General features: G+C 42.7%; 1 protein-coding gene across 1 annotated transcript; it reads right to left on the reverse strand.

The window, feature by feature from the left end:
- Nucleotides 1-3169: 3169 nt before the first annotated feature.
- On the reverse strand, nucleotides 3170-6262 carry LOC148817431 (uncharacterized). Its single transcript, XM_088938474.1, has 2 exons — nucleotides 6223-6262; nucleotides 3170-3900 (listed from the first exon to the last, which is right to left on the reverse strand). The coding sequence occupies exons 1-2, from the start codon at nucleotides 6260-6262 to the stop codon at nucleotides 3170-3172; spliced, it is 771 nt and encodes a 256-aa protein (XP_088794600.1).
- Nucleotides 6263-17925: the final 11663 nt, after the last annotated feature.

Consider the following 17925-nt stretch of genomic DNA (forward strand, 5'->3'; position numbering starts at 1 on the left):
GCTCCTGGCTACTTACTGTTTCCTTTCTTCTGCTTCACGTGTTTGATTTCTCCTTGAATTGCCTTCCCAGTTCCTGAATTTGGCCTTCTCCTGGACTTTGATTGTGGACTTTGTGTTATAGTGTTCTTTTGGTGATCCCTGTCTGTTGGTACCTTCACAGAGTCTATTCCCTTGCTCACTTGAACTGTCTAGCCTGCCACTAACAGGTATGGTGAAACCATAACCTTTCCCCTTAACTATTAAGCCATGACCACTCCAGTGAATCTAAGCAAATGTCCGAAATTCAACCCTTCACTGGTCCAGTAGCAGAATCTGCTACTTCCTGTGTCTGTATATCTCTGGAAGACACTTCTGCCCCTACTCACTGCTTTTATACCCTGAGGACTGCAGATATTGTCTTTTGTGATACCTCACAGCCATAACAGCAATTTAGAACTCAGTTGAGAAAGACTGTTCTGTAGCAGCATGGGGCCACTCTAATCAGGCGTTCCCAGACTCCTTCCATGTGAGGAGAATGGGAAGGGTTGAATTCCCATGTGCAGTCTTGCTCTCTTAGATATTTTTGGACACCAGTCTCTAGTTTCTACTTATTGCCAAGATGTAGCTCCTTGAGGTTTGTTCCACAATCTGATTTTAGTTGTTTCATGAATCCACAAATGGCAGAGAACCTCCTCAGTGCGCTGATGCAGCTCAATGTGATGTGGATTCTATCACTTCAATGTGCACTGCCTGAGTGCTCGTGCACGTGAACAGCACTGCCCAGTGCTCACTGTAAGCTTGCCCTCCTCTGGTGTGGCGTGCAGCATCTGTAACAGGTGGGGACATGCCGGGTCATTTGGGCGGAAGGCCTTCTAGTTTCTGTTCTTCCCTTTTGCCACATTGATTCCTACACGTGACACACTTGTGAAGGACAGAACTGATGAACCTCTTACCAGAACCCATCTGTCACAGATGTCGGAATGGACGAACTGTGGAATGGCAGGAGAGCGAAAATAGACCCTATGTGTAGCAGCAAGATGGGGTTTACCCGGTCCTAGACTCAGTCTATCTGTTTCTGGACAATGCCTGTGCTGTTGAGAGAAATACTGGAAGGGGACTATTTTACATGTTTTGTTTGTTCATTCATATGCCAGATGAAAATCCATTTCTCTCTAAACCTCAGATAGTGTGCCCTATGGATCAAGATTTCCTTTAGCTGTGGGAAAGCCACCTCTTATGTTGTGCTGAGAAATAAAAATTAAATACAAAGATGTGATAACTAACCAGCCAAATATTTTATTGATGCTGCTGAAATACAATATATATCAGAGTCAGATTAAGCATCCAAAAGAAAGAATTCAATACATGTCATAAATGGTACGCTGCAAAAGAGCAGAGTATGAAAAGCCCAAAGCATTAATTGCATAATTTTTAGCAATTACCCGTAATGTATTCTGAAAAATACTCTTCATACAGGTCTCGGCCTGAGCTACTTTTTGAGGGCTATGATTTCTTCCTTTATTCCGACTCTGGAGACTGAAGCACCAATCCATCTTCCAGTAATAACCGTCTCATATCCAAAGACTATGGTCACCTTTGCTGTATAAGATACATCCAGGGTTCCCTTCTGAACAACAGCCTTGAATCTCACTGCCTTCCCAGGGGGCACTGTGGCGGTCAAGGTAGATGATTCTATAACCTTCAGAGACAAAACAGCAAAGCATACTGCCATTTTGGAAATGGAATTACCAAGCCATTGGGGAAAAACTATTTTAACATGTTATCAGTGGCAGTGATCGATGTAGAGTCCATTGTGGAGAAGGAAGAACGTTCAACATTTTTTGGTGAATTTGTAGTGTGAAGAGAAGTGATACTATCATGGGAAAAGAGTACAGAGACTAAACAGAGTAAAAAGGAGTAGGAGAGTTGCAGAGAGGGGAACATGAAGGGTAAATGCACTGAGAGTGAGAACTGGAGGTACTTTCTATAAAATGAGCTGTGGGATCTGGAACAAGCTACCCAGCCATGTTCTCAAAGCTGCTGAATTTATGAAGTTTTATTTATTAGATATTATATATTAGACACTTTTAACATGATGAAGAATTGAATCATTTTAGTTGGTTCACCTTATAGTGAGTTTTATGAATAAGTCCAACGCTGATATCAAAGGGTCAGGTACAGCATTGAATAAGCTCTGTCTACCCCCAATCTGTCTCTGCTCCATATCTGAATTCATTATATACAGATAATTATATTTATTGGACAGACAGACCAATGAAAGTCACAAGAAGTTATAGTGTATTTTGTAAAAAGTAGTAGGAATGGAGTATCCCAGTCGGACTGTGAAGAATATATTCTAATACAGAACTGAACTGCAGGAAATACTGCTGGAATACCAAACATAACATGAAGGTTTCATAAATAACCAGCTGTAAAATCTAGTAATCTCAGCTTTTAAACAATCATAACAATTATTAACAATATTTGCCCATATCTTCATATAAGGATGATCTATTCAAACATGGGAACATACAGTAAGTAAGGTTACAAATGAGATGAGACCTTTCAGTCCAGCAAGATCCTTTGTTAGTTAATTAATCAAGATCTCATCCAGCTGTTTCCTGAAAGAAGCAAGTGTATCAGCTTCAACCACATGACTGGGCAGCTTCCAAACTCCTTACTCATGTCAATGCTCCATGCCAATCAGTCACCGATACCAAACTGTCTATGTCCACCTCATCACTGTATCAAGATGAGAGGTACAGTTTGTTAGTACTGATGCCAAGTTATATAGAGGAACATGATCCACAATGTCTACCAGCTGTATATACAGTAGATGATACTTTATATACATGAACTTTAGAAGGTATTCCTGCAATGACAAAAAAAAATCTAAAATCACCACTTTAAAAATGTAATTCCAAACAATGTTTTTTTTTTCAAATATGTAACTCCCAAGAAATAATTTCCTTCTGTCAAGGATAATAAAGACCAAGAAAAATGGAAAACTTGATTACAATGAAAGCTAAACTAAATAATAAAAGTCAAGGATGAAGTGCCTCATAGAAAACTAATGGAAAATATTTAGAAGATGACAAGGAAATGATTAATGAATCAACTGAATATATGTCCAGTAGATAATGTGGCATATTAAGATTTTGGCAGTTTCTCATAAAAATTCATTTTAAAATTACAGACAGATGTCTTGCACAAAGGCGAGTATCTGGTAGCAATTGTAATTAAAGCCAAGTTTCTGGGCTCTTCCAATCCAGTTATCAGTGGCAAACTCTGGAGGTGGGGCAGAGTAGATCTTCCCTTCATCCTTGGAGACACACCACAGATTGCCATCAGGAGAGAAGGCCATGAAATGGGTAAGTTCTGCCCAGCCTCCAGTTCCAACAAGTTCGGCATTACTGATCCAGTCTTGATTCATGTGACTTGGAGGTCTTCCTTTAACCAGCTTTCCTTGTGATGTCACAGCATACAGGATACCCTCAGGGTCAAAGAACAGAGAAGGGAAAAGCCACCCTCCAGTTCCTATCTTAGTAGCAACCCTGTACCTCCAGGACGCACACTCATTCTCAGGAGGGGGACCCTTGTAGAATTCCCCGCTTTTTGCCACAGCATAGAGGCTGCCTTCTGGATGGAAGAAGATGGAGTGAAACTGATCCCATTCTCCTTTGCCAACACACTTTGCTGTAGTTGTCAGCCAGTCTTCATCCGGATTCACTGGAGGAGACCCTGCATAGATGTCTGCATTACGGACTGCAAACATTATCCCAGTCGGACTGAACAGGATGTGGGAGAAGCCTTTCAGATTTCCAACACGTTTAGCACGGGCATAAAAGTTGTCATTGTAGTCAACTGGGGGTCGTCCCATCTGGGCAAATCCTGAGCTCTCCACACCAAACAGCAACACACCTATGAACACATCAAGCATTGAAAAATATGATTTCATCTGCTATCACGAAAAAAACTTTCAGACCATTATTCATCACACTGAATAAATTGTTCACACACAACAGATCTTTGCATCAACAGAAACTTATTCTGAGCAAGGGAATATTGCACAAGACATCTAGGTCTGATATGTGTACTTTCCCACATGTAAACAAGGTAATGCTACAGCAAATATATATACAGTATCCTTGACAAAATAATATTTTATTCCATCCAATTAGGTCTCTTGTGCTTCCTGTCTGCAGCACTGAAGTAAACAATAGAAGACTTTGATTATCACATGAGTCAACCAAAATCACTAGACACCAACATCTCTCAGTGAATCACTCAGTCCTGATATTGCATGCCTCTTTCAGGTGATCTTGGACTGTAATCTGTGTACCAATGCAGTACAGCTCTCTGAGAAAAGCAAACATGTTAACATTGTGTCACGATCGCTAACCCCTCCTCTTAAGGGAGCTCCAGCCCTTCCTCGTTCCCTCCCATTGCCTGCACCTGTTCCCTATTCACGTTTCCCCTTAAAAGCCAGATGAGGACTTCACTCGTGGTTCCTCATTGATTTCCACATCATGAGAGCCCGGGGTCTTGCCGCATCTGGCTCCGTTATGCTTTTAACTTTCTGTTCCTAGTTCCTGGTTCCCCTCGCCGGTTCCGACCCGGTTCGCGTTTTAACTCTCTGGATGGATCCCCTGGTCTTGGACTCTACCCTTTGTCTCGGATTACTCTTTTGGAATTCCTACATGGATTGTTCGCCTGGACTCACTTCCCCTGGACACCTGCACTGCATGGACACACCCCCCGTCTCCAGACCCTTTTCCTGCATGACTATTTTTCCCCTTGTGTCTTCACTATTCTGGATTGTGTCGTCCGTATAGGGCCCGGAAAGAACTGTACGTGACACATTGCATGTTTTTTGACAGAGGCAATGGTCTGTGTGTCCTCTCTATACCCCCAATTCCAGTGTGCCAAAGAAACCCCAGAGGCACTGCTTTTCTCTAGAATGCGATAGATCCTCCTGATCTATTCCCCATCATCCCTTCATAGATCAGGAATACAGTTACAGGTTTTCAGTACTAACCAGGGTTTGACCAACAAATTCAACTTGATACAATTCGATACAATTCTAAAAGTAGGTCTGTAACTGAAGCTTTGGATTTTGTCTGGTTTCTGCTTGATTGTGCCAAGCTCTAGAGAGAACAAGGAGAACAAGGTGACCAACCCACACAACTGGCAGTTACGTAGGCAGTGAAACCAGAATGAGCAGAATCAGCAGTCAGGGTCAGAAGTGTGGTAATGCTGATAGTAGAAGACCTAAAGAGGCAATCGGCTCAAAGCAAAAATTCAGTATGATTAAGCACTACAAGAACAATGAGTGATACTGTCTGTGCTACCAGTGTGAGCTTAGTGAAAATTTTAACGTTGCACAAAGTGCTTAATAAGTATGGTCATCCCCGTTACTGCAACCATTCACTCAAGATTCAGCTTATGAGTATTAGAATTTTGTTTTCCTTCTAAACTAAAAGGTTCAAAAGGTTTGTGATACAGTATTTATGTACAAAAGTGTTGAAACTAGTTCAGACAAACATCTGTACTTATGTCACGCCCTCATCCCACCACATTCCCAAATGGAAGCGCACTCGTACTAATTACACTCCAGCCCCAAGCACTTCTGCCAAACGACACCGCTCCTGCCAATCAGCCAACCATGACACTCCATCAATCAGCGCACCTTCCTCCTCTCACAACACTTAAACCCTCCAGAACCCTCTGCTCTTGGCCTGGTATTGGTTGCCCTTTGGAGTGCCTACCTTGCCTTCATCTTCTAAACCACTATATGGGTACAGAGCAACATACAGATTCTGCTAGCAGACTCCATCACAGGAAACTTGTGTCTGATTGAAGGGATTATAATTGAATCTTCAAAGCAGCAATGAACAATCCTCATCCTGGAGGGCTGGTGTGTCTGTGAGGTTGCACTACAACTTGGCTCTTAAAGAGCTAAAGCAGCTGGTTACTTGTTTAACTAGATCAATTTAACTGCTTCTCTCAGCTCTCCAGGTGCTGCTGCTTTAAATAGACCTTAACCTGCAGACCTACCGACCCTCCAGGACCAGGATCGGACACCCCTGCTTTAGAGTGTTACTGCAATACTGAGTCCAGTTTCAAGACTCTGCTGAGCAGCTTACATCTGATTCCTGACACTGAATCAGTCTAGGAGCTGATGATACCTCTGGTAGACAAACAGAAGATCTGCAAAACAGCATTGTTTTTCAGCACACTCACTCATATTGTCTAGTGCTGAAGCTTTAGCCTGATCACACATGGTTGAGAATACATAGACCTTGAATACCTGCAGACACACCAACCTTCCAGGAACAGGATTAAAGTGTGACTGCGACACCAAGTCGAGTTTCATGATCAATTGAGTTGTTGACAGCTGAGTCTCCACCCGTGAGCTCACTATCAGTTCTCAATATACTCACTCATATTGCCTGATGCTGAAGTCCTGTGAGGGTGATGGGACACGGTTTGTGTTTTAAGATGTTTCTTGCTGAAGATGAGGTAAAGTGCGTTTCTGCAAAAACAGAATTCAAGAACCAAAATACGTAGTTATTTTAAGACTTCTTATTTCCTTGCATGAACTTATAAATCTCCCCATCTTATGAGAACATGTTACTTTAACAATACTATATGAAAAAGTCCATGAACAATGTTTGTGTTATACAAAAAATATTCAACAACCAAAATAATTTTATTTCTTATCTGCAGGAACATATTTCCTATAAAACCCCACAACTTCTAATAATGAATGTTACATCTATGATTAACACATGTATATATACAGTATGTATACAAGTGCTTTCTAGGTTTTAATTTAAGACATCACACACCAGATGGGTTTTGTCAATATCAACTGTTTTGGTAAACGGACTAATTGCCAGGGTAACAAAATGATATGAGGCTTTATTTGCAGGGGAAATTGACTCAAAAGCAAAATCAAGGAATATAGACAAAATCAGATTTTAAAAGACAGAATTGAGGTAAAGGCAGGTGCAGTGCAGGAAAGGCAAAACAAGTGTACAGAAACACACCTCCACCTCCCTACTGGACCCACAAACACCTCTTCCAGCAGCAGCCTTAGCTTTCCCAGGAGTCTCCCACCCAGGTACTGGCCAGGCTCACACTGCTGAGCTTCAGTGGTGCCAGCTGTGAGCTGCACAGTGTAGCGGCGAGGCTTAATAATAAGGCAGAATTAAGTGTTTCTGAGCTTCCCAAATGAGGCCCCATTTCTCTGTTCATCTCTGTTGTGCAGCCACAGAGAAACTATTCATGCAAGATGTTTTCTTTTGATAAGGACAGCTCCCAAAGGGGGATGCACTTAGCTAAGCCTGGCTATCATGATCAATGGTCATCCATTGGCGCCTATCTGTCTAGGGAGTGCCAGATGGACATCTGGACTGCATTCCTAGGTGTCGGGAGTAAATGACTCATATCTCACCTTGATCAACCAATCAGGGACTGGTAGGGCCGAGTAACCCACGTGGGACTCTGATGCCCATGGAACTTTCAGCCAATCGACGAGCTGAAGTTCCTCCAGGTAAAAACAGGCAACACAGAGAGCCTGTGAGATTCAGTAAGATTCTGGAAAGGATTCTGTGGACTGTTCTAAAGGGAATTCAAAGGAGAATTCCAGGGCAGGACGGCCCAGGAGCAGAAGGCTCCCAAGGGCAGGACATTCTCGCAGCGCGCCTCCTGACCATCCTGAGACTCAGCCCGGACAACCACGGAACGGCCAGTGTGTCCGAGTGCCAGAACTTTCCTTTGTTCTAAGAGTCTAGAGTGGAGGTTGCCAGAGAGTAACCAGCAACAGGTCGGAACTGTGGACAGCTGAATCACTATTCAGAACTAGCTCTTCATCAGGAACGAACCGGTCCTCTTCCTGACTTACTGGGACCCACAGTCATCTTTTCTCCTGTGCACAAACTGTGCTAGTTAAAGCCAACACTAACTAGCCGGTCAGTGAGCATCAGCAGCGCACCGTCGCAAGCCGCACAGCACAGCCTGGCACCGAGCCAGAGAGCGCGGATTGGACAGCAACAAGCCTGCAGCTGATTGTTTGTGCCCGCAGGAGATATGAATCCCCAGAAATTGGATGAGTATTCAACTTCAATGCATTACAGCTCGAGAATTCAATTGTTATCCAAACCAGTTGATATCAATTTAATTCCTAAGAGTTATGTACTTGTTTTGAGTATCTAATGTAGAAGTTGTAACCAAGTTCATTTATGAAACGGTCTAAATGAATGATATACTGAACGTAGGTCCTCTTGATATGTGTAACACTTCGTAACTGATTGAATATATACCTTTTGTATTCTGATAACCCTCTCGATAAGATCTGTTAGGTTTATATGCATATTCTATGTATTAATAAATGTATCCTCGTGTATTAGTACCTGTGTGTGTGCGTTGTTTGAGTTATGTCGCATGGTTGGATTCTAAAGCCATCAAAAGAATCAACTTTGTGATTTACTGCTACAATTAATAATTGTCTCAGTAAATGCCCAAACCCTACAGAACTGGTGCCTTCAGAGAGCCACTATGATTACATATTTGGCGTCCCTGAACAGGTTTTTCCCTACAACAGTGACATAGCTGCTGGGTATATTTGCCAGAGTGACTACTACAGAATGGATGCTTTCAATTAAAATCCCATGCAGCATGCACTGGGCAGTTCATATTGATTGTCGCAAGAAGAAAAGTAAATTCAAGAAATGTGGCACATGTGCTGTGTTGCGCAAACTTTGTTGAGACTCAATTCAGTGAATACTTGTTTTTAGAAATTTAACCTCTGTCACCTCGTAGTGTTCAGTTTGATTAATCAAGCTTTTCAAAGGCACTATATCTACTGTATTAGACAGTCTGTACTGGGAGTGCTGATATTTTCTAACGTTACTTGTTTTTACTTCATGTCATGTTTTATTTTATAGAAAGAAAACCTCTTCCACATTGCATGACCTGGATTAAAACACTGAGGAAAAACATGCTTATTGAAGAACTAATAAATTCAACTGTATGCTCCAGATATTGGTGGACAGTAGCTTTACAACCTTCAAGCCTGATCTCAGTACCTTACAGGACACAATCTAGCGAGCACAAAAAGCTGATCACCAAAAAACCTAACTACCACTAAACCCTGTTTTTGAGCAAACCAAAACCAAAAAAAACACAAGGTGGGATACACCCTGGACGGGACACCATTCCATTGCAGGGAGCACAGTTTTGTTTCTACACCCTTTACCAATTAACTGATTAAGGAAAAGTATTGGAGTATTTAACATTCATTTGGGAAAGAAAAATATGCAGGCACCCTGTCACAGAGAAAAATGACCAAAATCAAAATCAAGGGGTTACAGACAAAAGAAGATTTTAAATACAGCACTGAGGTGAAGGCAGAACAAGTGTGCAGAAACAATACACAGTTAACTTCAGCAAATCCAAATATATCTAAATTCTCCTTAAACAATCCCTTCTTTTAATCCTGAGCTCCACATACTGTGTGAAACACAGACCAATTCTGTCAGACAAGACAATCCAAATGGAGGAGACTGAGTGTTGAATTAGAGATGACAGAGCCAGCAACAAGCACTGGACACTGAGATACATCATGTATGACACAATGAGCCATTACACACTGTTTGAAATGTTTTATTTACGAATGCAAGCTGTACACAGTCTGTGCATGTCCAATCAATGGACTGGGTACGAATGGTCTCAATCCACACAACATGTCCAGTATGCCAACAACAATTTTTACAGAACTTACTGATATAACAGCCAGAACTGCAATATATTTTCTGGGTCATTGCTCTTGTGTTGAAATACCATGGCAAAGCAATGAGCTAGAAAAGCATTGAAATGGATATCATTTGGAAAGACAAAACATACTGAACTGACTTCAAGTCATCTTCATTTTACACACTGTACTGTTGAGTAGATTGTTTTAAAAAAGCGCAAAAAATGTAATTTAATTTTAAGTTTTAAAATCTAAAGCTTTATATTGAAAAACAAATGGCTTAATATAAACTACATTTAATTAGTCATTTTTTTATCCTGGAACAGTTTGTCCTCAGGCATATGAAATAACATGAAAGTTGGATGTGTTGTGAGACACGTGACAAATAAAAAATACAATATTGCTTCAAGGTGACCATGCATTGCATTTATTGTATGAGTTATTAAAATTTATATCTGACTTGTAAATGCTTTGATCTTCACTGTGACAATACCTTCAAGTGTTTAAAATGATATTTTATGCATACATGTGAACAACTGCTCCATATTTTTGTGATTTGGTTTGATGGTTACTGTCTCTCTCGATACATGTACAGTACAGTTGCGTGATTTTTTTAGATCAGCAAGTGTGGCATACTGTGTGGCACAGTGGCGGAGTGGTTAGTATAGGGTGCCATCTGTGTGGAGTTTGTATGTTCTCCCCATGTTCATATAGGTTTTCTCCAGATGCTCTGTTTTTTTTCCACAGTCCTGGCCCTGGTGTGGGTGTTTCTGTCTGTGTATGCTCAGAGATGGACTGGTGTCTCGCCCAGGGTGTATTCTGCATTGTTCTCTTTTCTTGTTTCACCCTGAATTGGATGAACTGGTTAGAAATGTTTGGATGACAAAATAATAAAAACTGAAACCCTCATAGTAATTGATATTTTATTCTCAATTGCTAACAGCTGTTTAAGTGGAAGATAGTTTGAAAATAAATCCCAAATTTAGAACTGTACAACAGTCGGCTATACAAATATGGTGTACAGCAATATCAGTTCCCATAGTAGAACAGTAAAGATGCATTAGAATCACATGTCATGGTTTATCAGGATATTCTAATGATATAGAGCAGCACAGTGATTGAAGATGAATAGCAACAATAAATGTGGTTAAACCATTTTAAATTTATGATACTATGAGATAATCCACCAACATAAAGATGTCCTGTAACAGACCAGCAATGAAACCAGGAAAAGCTTTTGCAAATTTCAGTACATGAAACTTACCTAGGTGACCCTCTGAGCAAGGCAGCGATTCAGCAGGTGCTAATATCAAGGTGATGAATCCTTCAATGTGGAAGCCTCTCTGATTGTGAATGTCGGTTGTCAGCTTAGTATTTATACTTTTCACGCTCCCATTTCACATACAAAAGCAAGCCAGGCTTCTCTCAAAATTCTCCCAAAAGCACACTGCCTGCCAAGACACATAACTAATATGTAAATCAGTTCTCCTGAAGTGAGATTAATTTGATTATACAGTAGGTACCTTTGGAATCATTTCCAAGTTTTCCTGAGATATTATTACTTTTTTTTAGGACTTTTATCTCCTCATGTAATAAAAGGATAAGTGATAAGGTCCACTTTATCAACAGCCTTATCACTGAATAAATGTTTCCTTCTCAGGTAACCATTTTCTGAAAGACTCTAGGCGTCTGCAGTGAAAGTGAACCGGGAAACAGGAGGTGATAATACAATAGTGGATTACTGGCCGGCAGGGCCTAATCAGCCCAGCCCAAGGGCAGGGAAAATGGAAAACTAAGACATAACTGGGCAGCACAAAAAGGAAAGCCCCAGCTGGTCAGCAAGAAAAGAAGTCAAGTGATGCACAACGGTCTGGGAGATGCCAGTTCTCTCCATCCCTGGTAACCAAAGAGAGGCTGGCATGGCAAGGTGCCAGCCCCAAGTTAGACTGCTCATCCCTGCCCACCGACCAGAATCTGGGATCCAGGCAAGGAGACTGGAGGAATAAAAACAGAAAGAAAAGTAGCCAGACACCCTGAGAGACAGGAGTGAGGAGTGAGCCCTGGATCAGAAAAGGGAGCTGCCTCAAGAGAAGCCAGAAAGGCGGCAAGAAATAAGACAGGGAAAAGTAAGGTGATTGGGCAGGAATCTACAGAACTAGGATGGGGCTTCTAGGTAAAAGGGATAAAGGCTGCAAGGGGAGAGCCCTGGGGTCCTGGACAACGTATGCCGCACCGTGCTCCTGTCCCCCTCAGGGTCCTTTCTGTTTGGGCAGTTAAGGTTCAATCTGGAGCCCCTTGAGATAGGATCGAGTAATAATCTCCAGCACTCTCTGCAATGCCCTGTCTGAGCTCAGGAACAACATCGGATCGTCTGCATACTGAGTGATCTAGAAGACATCCTCTGCACCTCCTGATATCACCAGGTCATCGATTTCCAGATCCTGTCATTCACTGCCTCCACCAATGACTATATCAAGAGAACATTGAGAAAAGGTGAAAGAGGACACCCTTGTCTTACTCTGGACTCCTGGGGAATGAAATCCCTCAGATGTCCATTGACATTGACCCTGCTGCCCACTCGAGAGTACAGTACACCAGGGACACATCTGTGGACTCCAGGAAACAGGTTATGTGTGCAAAGCTGTAATCCAAGCAACTGCACTCTCACATGGAGTTTCTCCAAGTCGTTCCAGCATCATTTGGGATAATTGCTTGAGCAGTGACTAAATCTATGCTAAACTGCCGTCGACCTCTTAAAGTTTGAAGTCACCACCAAGTGCCACCTGTCTATTCACCATGCATGCAATGTTGACTTCAAAATCCAAGCTTAAGATTTTGCTAATGGCTTTATCTTGCATGAAGGCGAGTATCTGGTAGCGATTGTACCTAATACCAAGCCAGTTATCGGTGGCAAACTCTGGCGGTGGAGCAGAGTAGATCTTCCCATCATCCTTGGAGACACACCACAGATTCCATCAGGTGAGAAGGCCATGAAATAGGCATGTTCTACCCAGCCTCCAGTTCCGACAATTTCGGTGAGCCAGTCGGAATCCTTTTGAGTGGGAGGTTTTCCTTTAACCAGCTTACAGGATACCCTCAGGGTCAAAGAACAGAGAAGGGAAAAGCCATCCTCCAGTTCCTATCTTCATAGGAACCCTGTACCTCCAGGACATGTACTCATTCCCAGGAGGGGGGCCCATGTAAAATTCACCACTTTTTACCACATCTTAGAGGCTGCCTTCAGGATGGAAGAAGAGGAAGTGAATCTGATCCCATTCTCCTTTGCCAACTTTTTTCATTTTAGTCATCAGCCAGTCTTCATGTGTTTAGCATGATAATAGAAGCTTTCGTTGTAGTCAACTGGGTCAGTCCTGAGCTCACCCCCCCAAACAGCAAAACACCTATGAATACATTCAATATTGAAAGATCAATGGGTTGCATCACAGAAAAGATTTCTATTATTTAGATCACAGTTAAGGAAGTGATCAGACAACCTACAGTAAATGGCTATACATCCATTATAACAAGTTTTCTAGTGTGGCCTGCTATGAAGTGGAAAATGACATCCTCTCACAATCCGGTCCATCACCAATAGATTGGTTAGCAAGAGGCTGTGGCACAATAAAATGAGACCACTTGGTTACCCATATATACAACCAGGAAATATTCATACCCTTGAACCATGAAAGCCACCCATTGCAGCACTGAAGTAAAGCAGGGAGGAATTCAAGCAACTCAGTTCACAAAAGACTGAAAGGGAGTTGCTCTCTCTCTCTCATGAGATAGCATATCTAGATTATAGTGCACGACCAAGCAATGCAGTTATAAATAAAGCAATTTTGAGTAAGCATGAAGTGTTGCCTTCTCTTTCTTGGAAAGAAAGCATATCACTATATCAGGCTTAGAGGAGTGGCATTTACAGCTTTAGTAAAAGGAAACAATCTGCATTCATTTAGGTGATAATAATACATTTTTGAACAAGCAAAATCTTTTTCAGCTGATTTAATATTTACTTTGATCTTATAGTATTTCAAGATAAGATTATATGTTATTTTTTTATTTGATTGTTATGGTTATTGGATGTGACTATTGAACTCTCTTAGGAATCTAGTAATTCACTCCTGGCTCTTATCAGCATTCGCAGTTCTCAGAAAGCTCAAAAGAAAGAAAGGAACTGGGGTGTTTCCTGAGTTATACTTATAGTTATAAGTCTGAGACATACTCAACAAAATAATTTTCTGGTTTACCTTTGTTAGTTAAGTTCTGGGTAAATGATTAAGAGTCATCTGTCAGGAAGCGTTAATTGTCAGAACACTCTTTGAGTGTTAATGATTATGCGGTAGCCAATCAGAATTGGTTTACTGGTTGCTTCCTTGTATATAAGGTTGATATACCCTGCTTTTAGTGCTCAGCATTGTCAGTTTTGTAACATCCTTGGTGTCAGCTTGTACACTCGGACATACTCCAGTACTTAACCTTTCAGTTTCATGGTTGTGGATCTTCGGCATAAGTTCCCAGTTATTCTGGGTTCCGGACTTCTTCGTGAATCCTTCTCCTTGTACCTAGGTTGCGAAGTTTCTGGTTTTCTGGGTCCTGGTTTACCCTGTAGGAATGCCCTTGTATCCGTTCCTGGTGAAAGATGCCTTCGTATGGAGCAGTGCTGGTCTTGGGATTTGGAACTCTATATTTGGGTTACATCGCTGAAGTCTGGTTTTGGAGGGACTCAGTGTTTTGTCTTATGCCTGTATTTGAACTTGTAAATCCTGATATCCTATTTGCTTGATATCCTTGACCTCAGACTGTGTTTTAGATAATATTATAGTGTTATTTCCCATGGGTTTGTTATAAAAACTTTGTATTCAAAAGTATGTTCGGACTATAGTTTTGGTTCTTACCCTTTAAGGGCTTCTGCTGTGCCGCATAGGGTCTACGTTCCTTAACGGTTTCTAATAATGTGGAAACCGTAACATGATCGAAGGAACAGAGGAAAAAGAAAAACTGGCAGGTACAGAGAGAAGAGTAAAGTAGGAGCAGAGAGAAGAGAAGACAGAGAGAAAGACAGAAGACTAAAGTGCCGTGTTCTAATTTTTTTAGAAAAGGGAGGTTCCCATTCATTTCAAAGATCTATAAAGAGGGAGATTGTCTCAGTCCTTATCCCTCCTCTAGAGGGTGCTCCTACCTTTTTCGTTGTGTTGCCAGTTTTATTTGTCCCAGCTGTGTCTTATCCCCTTTTGCCTATTTAAGCCCGGCGTCTCCGTAGTTCTGGGCACAGCTTTGGAAGACGGACACCCAGGACCCCGCCTACCAATGGGCACAGGAGTGGCCCGAGGGGACAGGCTTCACCAAGGTGTCCTGACCTACTGAGTCCGGGGCTCAGAGCACCTTGTCCAGTCAATGTTTTAACTATCCGTATTCCTAGTTCCCTGTTCCCTGTGTCCATCTTGGATGGATCTCCCGGCACTTGGACCTTGGACTGAGCCCTGATTTCCCCTACTGGACTTCCTTTCGGACTTGTGCGCCTGTGCTTCCCCCCTGCACTAGATTCCTGCTGTCACCACCCCCTGTGTTTCCACCCGCCCTGATCTGCTGTGTCCTACATGATGTCCTACTCCTGTCACTTCCGGATTATACCGTATCGCATAGAGTCTTTAACTACGCATTTCACAGGAGAAACGGCTCCCTTGACAGAGATTTAACTATTGGGTCGAGTAACATTAAGTTAACTTAGTTTGCTTGGCTGAGGGTTAACCTCCTTACCACGAGGAGCCTAGAGGCCTTCTGGGAGCACCGACCAAGGGGTATCTGCAGAGGTGGAGATGGGATAGAAGAGGGATGTAAAAGACAAATGTAAGGGACAGAGGGAGATAATGTGTGATCGAAACCGTAGACAATAGAGCAATCCGAGAGTCCAGGGGAAGCCAGAGATCCAAAACAGAGCGTGAGTACCGAAGCCAAGCCATGATCAGAAAAACCGTCGTCAAAGGGGGAAAAACCGTAATCCGAAAACCAAGAATAACACAAAGCAGAAGAAGGAGTAGCGCAACTAGGAAGCTCAAAAGGAAAACCAATACTGAGCGATGAGGTAGGAAAAGACAGTACAGGATGAGACGGGGGTGTGGTGGTGAATAAGAAAAGTGATACTGTAGGTAGACTGATGGAGTAAGGCTACGCCTTCTTCTGCCTCTTCCGTTGCCAGGAGGCAGGGATCGTAACACCAGTCTCTAGTTGCTACTTCTTGCCAAGATGTAGCTCCTTGAGGTTTGTTCCACAATCTGATTTTAGTTGTTTCATGAATCCACAAATGGCAGAGAACCTCCTCAGTGCGCTGATGCAGCTCAATGTGATGTGGATTCTATCACTTCAATGTGCACTGCCTGAGTGCTCGAGCACGTGAACAGCACTGCCCAGCGCTCACTGTAAGCTTGCTCTCCTCTGATGTGGCGTGCAGAATCTGCCCAAGGGCCAATGACATTCTAACCAACGTCTGTAACAGGTGGGGACATGCCGGGTCGTTTGGCGGAAGGCCTTCCATTTTCTGTTCTTCCCTTTTGCTACATTGATTCCTACACATGACACACTTGTGAAGGACAGAACTGATGAACCTCTTACCAGAACCTACCTGTCACGGATATCAGAAGGGACGAACTGTGGAATGGCAGGAGAGCGAAAATAGACCATATGTGTAGCGGCAAGATGGGGTTTACCCGGGTTCAGCTGCTCAGGAAATGCTGTATAGAAACCTATGCCCTCAGGCCATGGACAGGAGTGACCTGGTGCTAGGCGGGTCTCAGGACATCTGAACCTCAATGCTGAGCGAGGAGCAGAGTAGAAGCAGGAAGTAAATAGGCTACACAACAAGACACACCAGAAAGACATGAATAATCACAGGGAACTAGGAACAGGAGAGAAGTAGAGCGCCGTCTAGGTGTACTGGGCGTGACACTATCAACAGCCTTCTTACGGGATGCTCTTATGGCTCGCTCAGTAAAGTGATGACCTTCATGTCTGACTCATTCATGGTAGTGTCTTACAAGCACTGTGAAAATGTGGTGTCGCTAAGTGTCACTGCAATGAGGGTCTATCCCAGAAGAGTAGGCTGCAAGGCAGGTCAACACCCTGGACAGGACACCAGTTTATAACACTGTCACGATCGCTACTCTCCCTCTTAAGGGCGCTCAAGCCCTTCCTTGTTTTCCCCCATTGTTTACACCTGTTCCTTTGCCCAGCCCCTCTTTAGTTCCACCTTGAAAGCCAGACGCAGGCGTTTGCCCGAGGCTTCTCATTGAATCCCGTTTCGTGACAGCTCGGGGTCCTGCCGCATCTGGCTCCGTCATGGTTTTAGTTTCCTGTTCCTGATTCTCTGCCCCGCCGGTTCCGACCCAGTTTGTGTTTTTAGTTCCTTTGGATGGATTCCCTGGTTTTGGACTCTGCCTCCCGTCTTGGATCCCCCCTTTGGATATGCCCTTGGATTGTTCGCCTTGGATTCACTCCCCCTGGACACCTGCACTCTTCAGACATGCCCCCCGTCTCCAGACCCTTCTCCTGCATGACTACTTTCCTTATTGTATCCTCACTATTCCGGATCGTGTCATCCGCATAGGGCCCGGAAAGAACTGATCGTTACAAGCACGCACACAGACAGGAACACATTCAAAACACCACTCCAGGCAGAATGTTTTGGTTAGCTAGGAGGAAAACTGAGCACCCAGAGAAAACACACATGGACACGGGGTGATCATGCAAACTCAAAGGAGACCCATTCCAGAATCAAACCCTGGACAATGATCACATCAGGGTTTTTGTCATTGATTGGTTATCCTAGACTCAGTCTATCTGTTTCTGGACAAGGTCTGTGCTGTTGAGAGGAATACTGGAAGGGGACTATTTTACATGTTTTGTTTGTTCATTCATATGCCAGCTGAAAATCCATTTCTCTCTAAACCTCAGAGAGTGTGCCCTATGGATCAAGATTTCCTTAAGCTGTGGCAAAGCCACCTCTTGTGTTGTGCTGAGAAATAAAAAATAAATACAAAGATGCAATAACTAACCAGCCAAATATTTTATTGATGCTGCTGAAATACAATATATATCAGAGTCAGATTAAGCATCCAAAAGAAAGAATTCAATACATGTCATACTTCAAAATTGTGAAAATTCAGCATTTCATTAAAAGTAAGAGGAAAAGGATT

The sequence above is a fragment of the Atractosteus spatula genome, chromosome 20 (assembly GCF_055471065.1).
Source record: "Atractosteus spatula isolate fAtrSpa1 chromosome 20, fAtrSpa1.hap1, whole genome shotgun sequence".
Lineage (NCBI taxonomy): Eukaryota > Metazoa > Chordata > Actinopteri > Semionotiformes > Lepisosteidae > Atractosteus > Atractosteus spatula.